At 41.8% G+C, this 14,965-nt stretch overlaps 1 protein-coding gene across 1 annotated transcript in view; it reads right to left on the reverse strand.

Annotated features, from left to right (window-relative positions):
• Positions 1 to 14,965, reverse strand: part of LOC119386995 (sorting nexin-13) — a 59,332-nt gene that overhangs the window by 16,323 nt on the left and 28,044 nt on the right. The window contains exons 13-17 of the mRNA XM_037654294.2: positions 7,206 to 7,261; positions 6,963 to 7,082; positions 5,683 to 5,787; positions 4,854 to 4,974; positions 1,250 to 1,284 (exon numbers count right to left, since the gene is read on the reverse strand). Coding sequence (XP_037510222.1) covers positions 1,250 to 1,284; positions 4,854 to 4,974; positions 5,683 to 5,787; positions 6,963 to 7,082; positions 7,206 to 7,261 — 437 coding nt within the window. The remainder of the gene's footprint in view (positions 1 to 1,249; positions 1,285 to 4,853; positions 4,975 to 5,682; positions 5,788 to 6,962; positions 7,083 to 7,205; positions 7,262 to 14,965) is intronic.

Here is a 14,965-nt window from a genome sequence, read left to right on the forward strand (position 1 = left end):
CTGGCAACAAGAAAAACAAGAGCGTGTTCTTAAAGAAGAAAATTGACTTATAGAGGGTGCCAGTCATCTGCAAGCATGAAGTGTGGCTTTTACTCGTAACATAAATTCACGTGGCCTGAAGCGTTGTAGACTTTCACGGCCACACTGTCCAAGCTCAGAAAACACGCAGGTCGATCTACCGTTGTTACAAAAAATCGTGATAATCCAATGAAAAAGGCATGTTCTTTCCAAGTCTGTAATATCCGAGATCGAGGCTGTGATTGGTGAAAAGATGGACTTTTATGCTGCTAAGTACGTGAACTATTGGAAACTGGAGGTTGCTGCTGAAATGCCACCTAAGATCGTGAGATAAAAATAAAAAACGAACATAAGGAACCATTAACAAAAGACGTGTACTTTCCAGAAGTCTGGCAGAAAACGGCGTGTAAGATGTAATGCCGCGAAGACAATAAGCTAGGTTTGATCACAACGCGCTCAGATTGCATAAGGGACATTACCTGTTTTGAACTGTAGTGTAGTAATGATGACATAAATTGAAATGAAGTGGATGAAAAAACACCCTTTCTACCACCGGGGCCCAAACCCACAACCTTCAAATTATGCGTCCAATGCTCTACTAACTGAGCTGCGACAAAGGGCAATCCCCAGTCCACTTTGTTGGATATTTCTGTGCGTGTAATCCCTGGAAGTGTTAGGCAGTGCCACTAGTAGCCAAATGTGCTGTTGAACACACTACCATAATGTGACCAACGTGGCCTCAAACCAGCTTGGCTAGAGGCTGGGCTTGGCTAGAGGCCACCAACGTTTCTACCTGCTAGACTTGCCATGGTTTAAGGAATACTAGGTCAACATACCGAATGAAAATAGCCTGAAAAAACGTAAAACAAGATGAAGAAGGCTGCAGCACAAGCGCATAATAACATCTCGGTTATTATGCACAGTTGTTGTTATGCGCTTGTGCTTTAAGTGAGTAGTCAGTATTTTGTCAGCCCATATCGGTGAGATAAAAGTACATTTGGAAAAAAAATTGCTACTAGTGTCGTCCGCAGCATCCCATAGTTCATTGTTGCAGTCCATAATAACGAGTGCGAACTGTTGCTAAGTAGCGCCCCTTAAATATACCAAACATTAATTATACCTAGGCATGACCTACAGAACTATATATACATATTGACATGGTCAAGGTTTAGCATGGAATAAACTCATAGCTAATGCACTTGCATGTAAAATGTAATGAAAATCAACTTACCCCACTCCCTGCGGACTTGGCTCCACTGAAGGAATCTGCACCAGCAAATAACACCACAGAGGTCAGTGCCACGGCATACGAACTGTAGACATGTCTACATGAGATTCTTGTGTGTCTGGGTTACGAATGACTTGCTTGGAGATACGATCAACACAATAGACAGTTTTAGTATTGCGTAAGTGGCACCCCGCTAAAGGCTAAAATACAGCGGAGCTAGACTGTGCACGCACAGTACACTGAGCGGAGAGCGTGCGTCCGCTATTTTCGGAAACTAGCAGGAGATGCTAAACGCTCGATAAACTCTTTAGCGCGGAAAACATGACGGCACCCTTGAAGTGACAGCTGCCCGCTGCACACCTATCGTTTTGTCCTGATACTTTGGAGGACTAGCTGGTTCACAACAAATGATGCTGCTTGTTTGCTCTTTGGGTATTCTCGCTTCGTTGATAGACTACGGACAGTAAGACAACATTGTTTTCGATACCGATGCTCAGTTTGGCTCACTCCCATGTCTAACGAAAGCGTCCCTGCATTTATGCAAACACTAGTCAGAGTGCAGCCAGAACTTTTATATGGAAGTTAATGTGGCAGGATTTGTTTTCTTAAGAATCGTTAATGTGCATGAATTGTTTTGAACCCACTAACAGCGCCCGGTATACCGAGCGGATCGGCTTTTGGAGCTTTGACTAGTCACACAAAGATGACGCAGTGAAATTTAATGTTTTGTGTGTGTTGTTGTTTTATGCTATTCTAAAACTCTCTCGAATAGTGTCATGCTATTTTTTAGTGTGCGGAACACGTTAACGCAAATGCTAGCATTTTACACTAGACTAATACTGTCTAATGAAAGTAACATGGATGACCTTTGAAGTGTTCGTGGAAATGCATCTAGGCTATCACTATTACCCCTAATTTACTTTCAAGGGTGCTAAGTCTTGTACTTTGATTCGTTGTAGTAACGGTCCAGGCCCCTGTCATCACTTGAAGTTATTGGTCCTAGTCAGATATTGAGAAGCGCTCAACATACTGCTCGCTTGCAGGTTCTGGATTATTTCTTTTGGGAATGTTGCAGTACTAGTTAGGATAGATCTTTTCCCAAGGATTTCTGAAAGGGTTTTTAGAAATTATGTAAGTGGTCAGGCTACAACTGAAGTAAATCATCTGCACCACAGTTTGAACGAAGCACCAAGTATCAATGAATCTACAGCCGATTAAAGGTTGCTCTTCCCTCAGATCACTCTTTTTCTCCAACTTTTTTCCAACCAGTTGGGGCTAAGTTCAGTCTTATGCAATCTTCCACCAGTGCACCATGGATCAAAAGAGGCATGCTTCGTGTTTGTCTCGCTGGTCTCTGTCATAATGTGCTGCCAAAAACCCGGCCACTTGCATTTTCATTGCCAGTACAAACCCTAAGAAGTTAATCAGAATGGTCACCTGAGTGACATACCAAAACAATGCCATGTCTCAAAACAGGGGCTGCTGAAGAGTGTGATGGTTCACTGCGATCTAGCGATGTACTATTGCGCTCAGTATGAGCCCCATCACGGCAGCGTGTGGCCGAGCACTCTGCAATGTTGTACAGTGGCGCCGATCATGGCATATTTTTGAGTTATCGGGAGACGGTTTGGCTGTTCCTGTGAGCGCGCATTGTCTCCACTTGCTTTCACCCTCACCCACGTTTTGCCATGTGGTGATATCAGCTTCGAAAATGGCAACTACCAGGGTGCAAGCAAGCAAGTGGGGGCGATGCGTGCTCGCACAAGCAGCCAAACTCTTTTCCAATAACCTGAAAATATGCCATGTTTGGCACCACTGTACAACCTTGCTGAGCGCTCGGCCATGCGCTCCCGTGATGTAGCTCATACGATAGTACATGTTTCAAACCTTATAACACTTTGCTTACAGCGCTTAAACCTCTTTTTATGATCCGAAGGATCTTTGCTATTGGCTTAGTGGGCTAGTAAAAAATTGTCAGAACTGTCTGAGGGTCCCTTTAACTATTCATAATTGTACCTTCTTGGATTGCAAGCATTTGTAGGTCAGCAAGGCACCATGATAATGCACACATTTTCTCCATGTACAATCCACAGAAAGAACACATGGGTATGCAAGATGCTTTGGAAAGTTAGCTTTGACAGACAACAACACTGATAGTCTTTTGTTCATATTGCGCTGTGAAGGGGGCAGTAATCAAGATCTGCTCCTCATAATCCAAATTCTAGTGTGCTGACAATGCCCGACTATTACCTAAATATACTAACACAGCCAAAGGGCGGGGTTTCCTAAGAGGTAATGAAGCTTCAGCTGGAAGCGAATACCACCTTGAGCGCAAAGTGGGTACCCGTGAAGTCATGCCTCAAAGTAAAATTTGCATTTATAGTAAAAGCTCGTTCATTCGAACCCTGTTAATTCGAAAAATCGGATACTTCAGGAGTGTTCTCTGGTTCCAGCAAGCATACTTATTGTTCAATGGCATCAAACTCCCATTAATTCGGTGATATATGGCTGCAACCTGGTCAATTCGAACAATCCCTGGAGCGCACCAAGCATGAGGGGCCGCAAATGTGCAAGCAAAAGAATGAAAATGGTGTTTGCGAACAAACGCAATGGCTGTGGGCCTTGGTCATCTTACAACGCGTTGTTCATGACCAAGGCTTCAGTGGCTATGCCAAACATGTTTAGCTTCCGATTTCACTTGGTGGACGTGAACTACACCGCTTCTATCTATGATGGCCTCAACAGCGACTGGGGGTCAAAGCAACGACAAGCAGTAGTTTCGTTTTTGCCAGAGGCATTTAAAACTGCGTATGCTTGTAATCCATGATTGTGCATTGGCGAGCCAGCTTTATTCACCAGCAGATGCAGTGTTCAGAAGTTTCGCTTCGACTCTGGACGTAGGCTGCGCGCATTCGTTCAGAACCACATGGACGCTATGATTGTGTCCTTGGACACCACGGCCCTCCACAGCAGATGCAACACTCATGGCTTCGTTTTGGCTTCGGGCAATGCGCGAGCAATGTCACATAACTCAAACATGATGGAGGCTGTTGAAGAGCTTCAGCTGCAGTCTGCAAGCTGCCATGAAACTCGCTTGCTACATTGTGATGGACAAACCATCAGTTGCTGGCCACTTTTCCAGCGAAAAAAATCATCGTCACGTGCACACGATGGTGTAGGCGGTGGTGGTAGGTAACAAGGAATGAGTTCAGAGGACGTTTCGGCTTAAGACACGGGGGTCTTGAGCTGTGGTCACATTGTGAACGAAATCGTGAATGTCTAAAGTTGGGGCTTTTAGTCTGCTCTTATTCAAAATAAGTACTACTGGATTTACGTATTCATCAGGAAAACGAAAATGCATTAATGTAACAGACGCTTGTTTATTGCTTTCTTGATATTTTCGATAATTCGGCATTTGGTTAATTCGGACATTTTTTCCGGTCCAATGAAATCCAAAGTAATGAGCTTTTACCGTAATACATATATAGACATTTACTGTTTACTTCTAGAGTTTATGGCTGGGGTTATATGCACAAGAATACTGTAGACAGTCTGTAGGCTGCTGCTGCACCTCTGCAGCAAGAAGACTTTCGGAAGCATGCTTTACCTTCTTCATCCGACTTGGACCCGAAATCCTTCAGGAGGTCGAGCTCGGCTAGCAACTTGATGTAGCCCTCGGACTTCATGAAACTAGGAAAGTGCTGCTCCTCCTGCATAATCTGAGCCACCTGTAATGATAAACAATAGTCTTGTGTTGAAAAAAAATCCCAATTTTACTGAAGAACAACCTAATTTATCAGTGAGATCTGTGGTGCTCCTGTGTGTGTACAAGCCCTAAGGATGTAGTTCCTTTTAGGCATGCAAAATTTTGTTTTTATGTAAAGCTCATGTGCGAGCAAGTTATGCAAAAGCTGAATGCATATCTTAAAATACATAAACTCAGTACATGCCTTTAAAGTCAATCAAGAATCAACAACAGTTTTTGAAGTGCAGAGTCTCCTACAAGCTTGAAGGGATACAAAAGAAAAACACCAAATTTTAGACTGGTTAAGTATTGGTTCAAAACTTATTTTAATGATATTTTGTGGAAAAAGTGAAATAATGCAGTAGATTTGTAGAGCATCAGAATATCACAAAGTTCCACAAATGAACAGACAGAACGATGCTGCACCGGTTTGTGAACTTGTATGCTGTTATAGGCATCCGTATGGATAAGAATAAAATAAAAGCATAGTCAGCATGCCTGCTACATGCCATACATAGACTGCTTGTTATGTCTGCATATTTTCATTTTACAAAAACTTTGCATTTTAAAGCATTACCCAGAAGTATGTACACTCTAATGCTTCAGGCAACTAAGTTACAAGCGCCACTTCCAAAAACACTTGTGAGAACAGTCTGTAAACTTGCTTTGCAAACTGCTATGTCACACATACCTTCTGCTGGATGTCATCAAACCAGAACTCATCTGGCGTCTCAACTCGGAGCTTGCGAAGCAGCTTCTTAGCCAGTACTTCATCAATGTTTATCCTCGATGAAGCCTGTGTGTAAACACAGTGAAAAAGTTAGAACAATTTCTAGAAAAGGGTTCAATTAAACCTTCAGTGGCATTCAGATGGACAGCAGCACGTAAGGAAGAAGTAAAGAAGACACCCAGTTTGAAATTTCTTGGCTACATTACTATCAAATGATACAAGCAGGGTAAAAGATTACAGGACTTGAGATTGTTTCATTTGCTCTCGAGCTAACATCATATAATCACAATAATTTGAGAAAAATAAGAATATCTCCTGAGCTAGGGCATGGTGCCATAGGTATCAAAAGTGGTAAGCATACTAGTGCACACAACTAACATAGTGTTGATCTGTTTTAGTGCCTCAAACCTAAAGTTAGGCAGACATAGGCATTATTCATGGAACCCACACCCCATAAACTTCTAACCCCCCTTACGTAAGGACAACAGTGAAAAATGAATAGAACACCTTTGAATTTGCATTCATGGAACCATGAAAATATGCTTTTTAGAGTGCTCCCTTTATTAGTTACATTCAGTTCCGCTACGCACTATCACCGTTTGCACTGTCTTTGTAAAACACACAAACTACACATTTCACAGAAACGTACAGACTTCAATGTATAGACTTGCTGCAGGGGTACCATAGCTATCAGAGACAAGTTGAGAATGCATGAGAGCTCCTCCCAATAAATAAAGCACCTTTGTTTTCATAACATAAGACCGCTTTTATTAAATGTGCAGGCATAAAAGAAAAGACAACAGCAGGTCAGCAACAATACATATGCCACAGTCACATAACACACCAACGAAAGCCTGTACGGACACAGGTAAGGGGATGCGGAAGACTGCTGTCAGCTTAAACACAAGCACCGTCCTAGAGACATTGGGAAGGGATTGGGTGTACCAATTATCTTGAACAGTCTTACGGACAACATACCGACGGAACTTTCAGGTCTATACCGTACCACGAAATGCGGAAACTATTCCGCTTGCTTTGCGTCTTCACGCTTCACACAGCAGGCACTGCCCATGATGGGGGCCCGGACATATTTCGAAATGGCCAATCAGGAAGGACCAACACGTTTTAGTATTCTGTATTCTATGGTGCAGTATAGATGCCCTTGTAGTGCTTTACATATCACGAAGATTTGTTCATGCTGCACTTGCAAATGTACGTAAGCAACCATAACTCATCCTCACCGTTTCGGAGATGTATGTGTCGTAAATGTTAGCTGCAGCTTCCCTGAGAGATTCAAGACTTGTGTTTCTGTCTTCAGTATGGGCTTGGCTTAGAAGCTGTTCCGCTGACACTTTGAAACCCTTTTGAAAAGAAAAGAAATGGGAAATATGTCTTTGCAACAACAGCCATAGTACAAAGATTTTTTTATCTGAGCCAAGTCTGACATGACAGTTCAGAAAGCATCAGTTGCAAGCAGGACTTACCTCAGCATGAAGGTAAAATGAAATGTATTTTTGCGCTCCAATACTGGTCATGTACTCTGCAGAAGAGAAAAAAAAGACACTTCTCTCTTACTAGAAATCCAAATAAATCAGCGCTCAGAGTTTGTTCATGCGAGAGCAAATTCGCTATCTAAGGTGATCAATACATTAGTGGCAGTTACCACACTAATATAATAACAGTCTTAACACTATAAATTTTATATCATGACAATTTTACATTCGTAAACCTTCTTGAAAAGAGCTAAAAAAAAAGGCAAACAATGCAACACAAAGCATTTTTATCAACTTACACCTAAATCAAGAAAATATAAAATGGCTTCATTACAATACCATGCAGTAAATGTCTTTCATGTCTACAAAAAAAAAAAAGGAGGAGTGATACACTACTGTGCTCTACCAAACAATGGTAATCTACGGCATGGGCAGCCCTTGTAATCAGATAAAAAAAAAACTCAGAACCACTAATGAAATAATAGTACTGTGCATGTGATGCCACTAGGGGTAGGGTGCTGGTAGCAACAAACCTCTGACATCTGAGAAGCCATGCCCTGGAGGTCCAGACAATGGACATATGAGAGCCTAGTGCATCTGGAGCTTTCATTTGTCTTACGATGGGATACTCCTTTCTGACGACTTCAATAGCCTTTCAAACAACTTTGGATGACAACTGCTGAACTCACGTATGCCTTTCACACACCCGATATTAATCTCTGCAGTGCTTACATCCATATTCTGCCACGTGCATTTACTTCACCTACCATGTTTTACATGCAAGCCTATATGCTCCATCTGTGAAATTGGTGTCATGGAGTGTGCCCACACAAAGAAAAGCCTTTCACACACCCGATATTAATCTCTGTAGTGCTTACATCTATATTCTGCCACATGCATTTACTTCACCTACCATGTTTTACATGCAAGCCTATATGCTCCATCTGTGAAATTGGTGTCATGGAGTGTGCCCACACAAAGAAAAGCCTTTCACACACCCGATATTAATCTCTGTAGAGCTTACATCTATATTCTGCCACATGCATTTACTTCACCTACCATGTTTTACATGCAAGCCTATATGCTCCATCTGTGAAATTGGTGTCATGGAGTGTGCCCACACAAAGAAAAGCCTTTCACACACCCGATATTAATCTCTGTAGTGCTTACATCTATATTCTGCCACATGCATTTACTTCACCTACCATGTTTTACATGCAAGCCTATATGCTCCATCTGTGAAATTGGTGTCATGGAGTGTGCCCACACAAAGAAAAGCCTTTCACACACCCGATATTAATCTCTGTAGAGCTTACATCTATATTCTGCCACATGCATTTACTTCACCTACCATGTTTTACATGCAAGCCTATATGCTCCATCTGTGAGATTGGTGTCATGGAGTGTGCCCACACAAAGAAAAGCCTTTCACACACCCGATATTAATCTCTGTAGTGCTTACATCTATATTCTGCCACATGCATTTACTTCACCTACCATGTTTTACATGCAAGCCTATATGCTCCATCTGTGAAATTGGTGTCATGGAGTGTGCCCACACAAAGAAAAGCCTTTCACACACCCGATATTAATCTCTGTAGTGCTTACATCTATATTCTGCCACATGCATTTACTTCACCTACCATGTTTTACATGCAAGCCTATATGCTCCATCTGTGAAATTGGTGTCATGGAGTGTGCCCACAAAAAGAAAAGCCTTTCACACACCCGATATTAATCTCTGTAGTGCTTACATCTATATTCTGCCACATGCATTTACTTCACCTACCATGTTTTACATGCAAGCCTATATGCTCCATCTGTGAAATTGGTGTCATGGAGTGTGCCCACACAAAGAAAAGCCTTTCACACACCCGATATTAATCTCTGTAGAGCTTACATCTATATTCTGCCACATGCATTTACTTCACCTACCATGTTTTACATGCAAGCCTATATGCTCCATCTGTGAAATTGGTGTCATGGAGTGTGCCCACACAAAGAAAAGCCTTTCACACACCCGATATTAATCTCTGTAGAGCTTACATCTATATTCTGCCACATGCATTTACTTCACCTACCATGTTTTACATGCAAGCCTATATGCTCCATCTGTGAAATTGGTGTCATGGAGTGTGCCCACACAAAGAAAAGCCTTTCACACACCCGATATTAATCTCTGTAGAGCTTACATCTATATTCTGCCACATGCATTTACTTCACCTACCATGTTTTACATGCAAGCCTATATGCTCCATCTGTGAAATTGGTGTCATGGAGTGTGCCCACACAAAGAAAAGCCTTTCACACACCCGATATTAATCTCTGTAGTGCTTACATCTATATTCTGCCACATGCATTTACTTCACCTACCATGTTTTACATGCAAGCCTATATGCTCCATCTGTGAAATTGGTGTCATGGAGTGTGCCCACACAAAGAAAAGCCTTTCACACACCCGATATTAATCTCTGTAGTGCTTACATCTATATTCTGCCACATGCATTTACTTCACCTACCATGTTTTACATGCAAGCCTATATGCTCCATCTGTGAAATTGGTGTCATGGAGTGTGCCCACACAAAGAAAAGCCTTTCACACACCCGATATTAATCTCTGTAGAGCTTACATCTATATTCTGCCACATGCATTTACTTCACCTACCATGTTTTACATGCAAGCCTATATGCTCCATCTGTGAAATTGGTGTCGTGGAGTGTGCCCACACAAAGAAAAGCCTTTCACACACCCGATATTAATCTCTGTAGTGCTTACATCTATATTCTGCCACATGCATTTACTTCACCTACCATGTTTTACATGCAAGCCTATATGCTCCATCTGTGAAATTGGTGTCATGGAGTGTGCCCACACAAAGAAAAGCCTTTCACACACCCGATATTAATCTCTGTAGTGCTTACATCTATATTCTGCCACATGCATTTACTTCACCTACCATGTTTTACATGCAAGCCTATATGCTCCATCTGTGAAATTGGTGTCATGGAGTGTGCCCACACAAAGAAAAGCCTTTCACACACCCGATATTAATCTCTGTAGAGCTTACATCTATATTCTGCCACATGCATTTACTTCACCTACCATGTTTTACATGCAAGCCTATATGCTCCATCTGTGAAATTGGTGTCATGGAGTGTGCCCACACAAAGAAAAGCCTTTCACACACCCGATATTAATCTCTGTAGTGCTTACATCTATATTCTGCCACATGCATTTACTTCACCTACCATGTTTTACATGCAAGCCTATATGCTCCATCTGTGAAATTGGTGTCATGGAGTGTGCCCACACAAAGAAAAGCCTTTCACACACCCGATATTAATCTCTGTAGAGCTTACATCTATATTCTGCCACATGCATTTACTTCACCTACCATGTTTTACATGCAAGCCTATATGCTCCATCTGTGAAATTGGTGTCATGGAGTGTGCCCACACAAAGAAAAGCCTTTCACACACCCGATATTAATCTCTGTAGTGCTTACATCTATATTCTGCCACATGCATTTACTTCACCTACCATGTTTTACATGCAAGCCTATATGCTCCATCTGTGAAATTGGTGTCATGGAGTGTGCCCACACAAAGAAAAGCCTTTCACACACCCGATATTAATCTCTGTAGTGCTTACATCTATATTCTGCCACATGCATTTACTTCACCTACCATGTTTTACATGCAAGCCTATATGCTCCATCTGTGAAATTGGTGTCATGGAGTGTGCCCACACAAAGAAAAGCCTTTCACACACCCGATATTAATCTCTGTAGAGCTTACATCTATATTCTGCCACATGCATTTACTTCACCTACCATGTTTTACATGCAAGCCTATATGCTCCATCTGTGAAATTGGTGTCATGGAGTGTGCCCACACAAAGAAAAGCCTTTCACACACCCGATATTAATCTCTGTAGTGCTTACATCTATATTCTGCCACATGCATTTACTTCACCTACCATGTTTTACATGCAAGCCTATATGCTCCATCTGTGAAATTGGTGTCATGGAGTGTGCCCACACAAAGAAAAGCCTTTCACACACCCGATATTAATCTCTGTAGTGCTTACATCTATATTCTGCCACATGCATTTACTTCACCTACCATGTTTTACATGCAAGCCTATATGCTCCATCTGTGAAATTGGTGTCATGGAGTGTGCCCACACAAAGAAAAGCCTTTCACACACCCGATATTAATCTCTGTAGTGCTTACATCTATATTCTGCCACATGCATTTACTTCACCTACCATGTTTTACATGCAAGCCTATATGCTCCATCTGTGAAATTGGTGTCATGGAGTGTGCCCACACAAAGAAAAGCCTTTCACACACCCGATATTAATCTCTGTAGAGCTTACATCTATATTCTGCCACATGCATTTACTTCACCTACCATGTTTTACATGCAAGCCTATATGCTCCATCTGTGAAATTGGTGTCATGGAGTGTGCCCACACAAAGAAAAGCCTTTCACACACCCGATATTAATCTCTGCAGTGCTTACATCCATATTCTGCCACGTGCATTTACTTCACCTACCATGTTTTACATGCAAGCCTATATGCTCCATCTGTGAAATTGGTGTCATGGAGTGTGCCCACACAAAGAAAAGCCTTTCACACACCCGATATTAATCTCTGTAGTGCTTACATCTATATTCTGCCACATGCATTTACTTCACCTACCATGTTTTACATGCAAGCCTATATGCTCCATCTGTGAAATTGGTGTCATGGAGTGTGCCCACACAAAGAAAAGCCTTTCACACACCCGATATTAATCTCTGTAGAGCTTACATCTATATTCTGCCACATGCATTTACTTCACCTACCATGTTTTACATGCAAGCCTATATGCTCCATCTGTGAAATTGGTGTCATGGAGTGTGCCCACACAAAGAAAAGCCTTTCACACACCCGATATTAATCTCTGTAGTGCTTACATCTATATTCTGCCACATGCATTTACTTCACCTACCATGTTTTACATGCAAGCCTATATGCTCCATCTGTGAAATTGGTGTCATGGAGTGTGCCCACACAAAGAAAAGCCTTTCACACACCCGATATTAATCTCTGTAGTGCTTACATCTACATTCTGCCACATGCATTTACTTCACCTACCATGTTTTACATGCAAGCCTATATGCTCCATCTGTGAAATTGGTGTCATGGAGTGTGCCCACACAAAGAAAAGCCTTTCACACACCCGATATTAATCTCTGTAGTGCTTACATCTATATTCTGCCACATGCATTTACTTCACCTACCATGTTTTACATGCAAGCCTATATGCTCCATCTGTGAAATTGGTGTCATGGAGTGTGCCCACACAAAGAAAAGCCTTTCACACACCCGATATTAATCTCTGTAGTGCTTACATCTATATTCTGCCACATGCATTTACTTCACCTACCATGTTTTACATGCAAGCCTATATGCTCCATCTGTGAAATTGGTGTCATGGAGTGTGCCCACACAAAGAAAAGCCTTTCACACACCCGATATTAATCTCTGTAGTGCTTACATCTATATTCTGCCACATGCATTTACTTCACCTACCATGTTTTACATGCAAGCCTATATGCTCCATCTGTGAAATTGGTGTCATGGAGTGTGCCCACACAAAGAAAAGCCTTTCACACACCCGATATTAATCTCTGTAGTGCTTACATCTATATTCTGCCACATGCATTTACTTCACCTACCATGTTTTACATGCAAGCCTATATGCTCCATCTGTGAAATTGGTGTCATGGAGTGTGCCCACACAAAGAAAAGCCTTTCACACACCCGATATTAATCTCTGTAGTGCTTACATCTATATTCTGCCACATGCATTTACTTCACCTACCATGTTTTACATGCAAGCCTATATGCTCCATCTGTGAAATTGGTGTCATGGAGTGTGCCCACACAAAGAAAAGCCTTTCACACACCCGATATTAATCTCTGTAGAGCTTACATCTATATTCTGCCACATGCATTTACTTCACCTACCATGTTTTACATGCAAGCCTATATGCTCCATCTGTGAAATTGGTGTCATGGAGTGTGCCCACACAAAGAAAAGCCTTTCACACACCCGATATTAATCTCTGCAGTGCTTACATCCATATTCTGCCACGTGCATTTACTTCACCTACCATGTTTTACATGCAAGCCTATATGCTCCATCTGTGAAATTGGTGTCATGGAGTGTGCCCACACAAAGAAAAGCCTTTCACACACCCGATATTAATCTCTGTAGTGCTTACATCTATATTCTGCCACATGCATTTACTTCACCTACCATGTTTTACATGCAAGCCTATATGCTCCATCTGTGAAATTGGTGTCATGGAGTGTGCCCACACAAAGAAAAGCCTTTCACACACCCGATATTAATCTCTGTAGAGCTTACATCTATATTCTGCCACATGCATTTACTTCACCTACCATGTTTTACATGCAAGCCTATATGCTCCATCTGTGAAATTGGTGTCATGGAGTGTGCCCACACAAAGAAAAGCCTTTCACACACCCGATATTAATCTCTGTAGTGCTTACATCTATATTCTGCCACATGCATTTACTTCACCTACCATGTTTTACATGCAAGCCTATATGCTCCATCTGTGAAATTGGTGTCATGGAGTGTGCCCACACAAAGAAAAGCCTTTCACACACCCGATATTAATCTCTGTAGTGCTTACATCTACATTCTGCCACATGCATTTACTTCACCTACCATGTTTTACATGCAAGCCTATATGCTCCATCTGTGAAATTGGTGTCATGGAGTGTGCCCACACAAAGAAAAGCCTTTCACACACCCGATATTAATCTCTGTAGTGCTTACATCTATATTCTGCCACATGCATTTACTTCACCTACCATGTTTTACATGCAAGCCTATATGCTCCATCTGTGAAATTGGTGTCATGGAGTGTGCCCACACAAAGAAAAGCCTTTCACACACCCGATATTAATCTCTGTAGTGCTTACATCTATATTCTGCCACATGCATTTACTTCACCTACCATGTTTTACATGCAAGCCTATATGCTCCATCTGTGAAATTGGTGTCATGGAGTGTGCCCACACAAAGAAAAGCCTTTCACACACCCGATATTAATCTCTGTAGTGCTTACATCTATATTCTGCCACATGCATTTACTTCACCTACCATGTTTTACATGCAAGCCTATATGCTCCATCTGTGAAATTGGTGTCATGGAGTGTGCCCACACAAAGAAAAGCCTTTCACACACCCGATATTAATCTCTGTAGTGCTTACATCTATATTCTGCCACATGCATTTACTTCACCTACCATGTTTTACATGCAAGCCTATATGCTCCATCTGTGAAATTGGTGTCATGGAGTGTGCCCACACAAAGAAAAGCCTTTCACACACCCGATATTAATCTCTGTAGTGCTTACATCTATATTCTGCCACATGCATTTACTTCACCTACCATGTTTTACATGCAAGCCTATATGCTCCATTTGTGAAATTGGTGTCATGGAGTGTGCCCACACAAAGAAAAGCCTTTCACACACCCGATATTAATCTCTGTAGTGCTTACATCTATATTCTGCCACATGCATTTACTTCACCTACCATGTTTTACATGCAAGCCTATATGCTCCATCTGTGAAATTGGTGTCATGGAGTGTGCCCACACAAAGAAAAGCCTTTCACACACCCGATATTAATCTCTGTAGTGCTTACATCCATATTCT

The sequence above is a fragment of the Rhipicephalus sanguineus genome, chromosome 3, assembly GCF_013339695.2.
Source record: "Rhipicephalus sanguineus isolate Rsan-2018 chromosome 3, BIME_Rsan_1.4, whole genome shotgun sequence".
In the NCBI taxonomy this organism is placed as follows: Eukaryota; Metazoa; Arthropoda; class Arachnida; order Ixodida; family Ixodidae; genus Rhipicephalus; species Rhipicephalus sanguineus.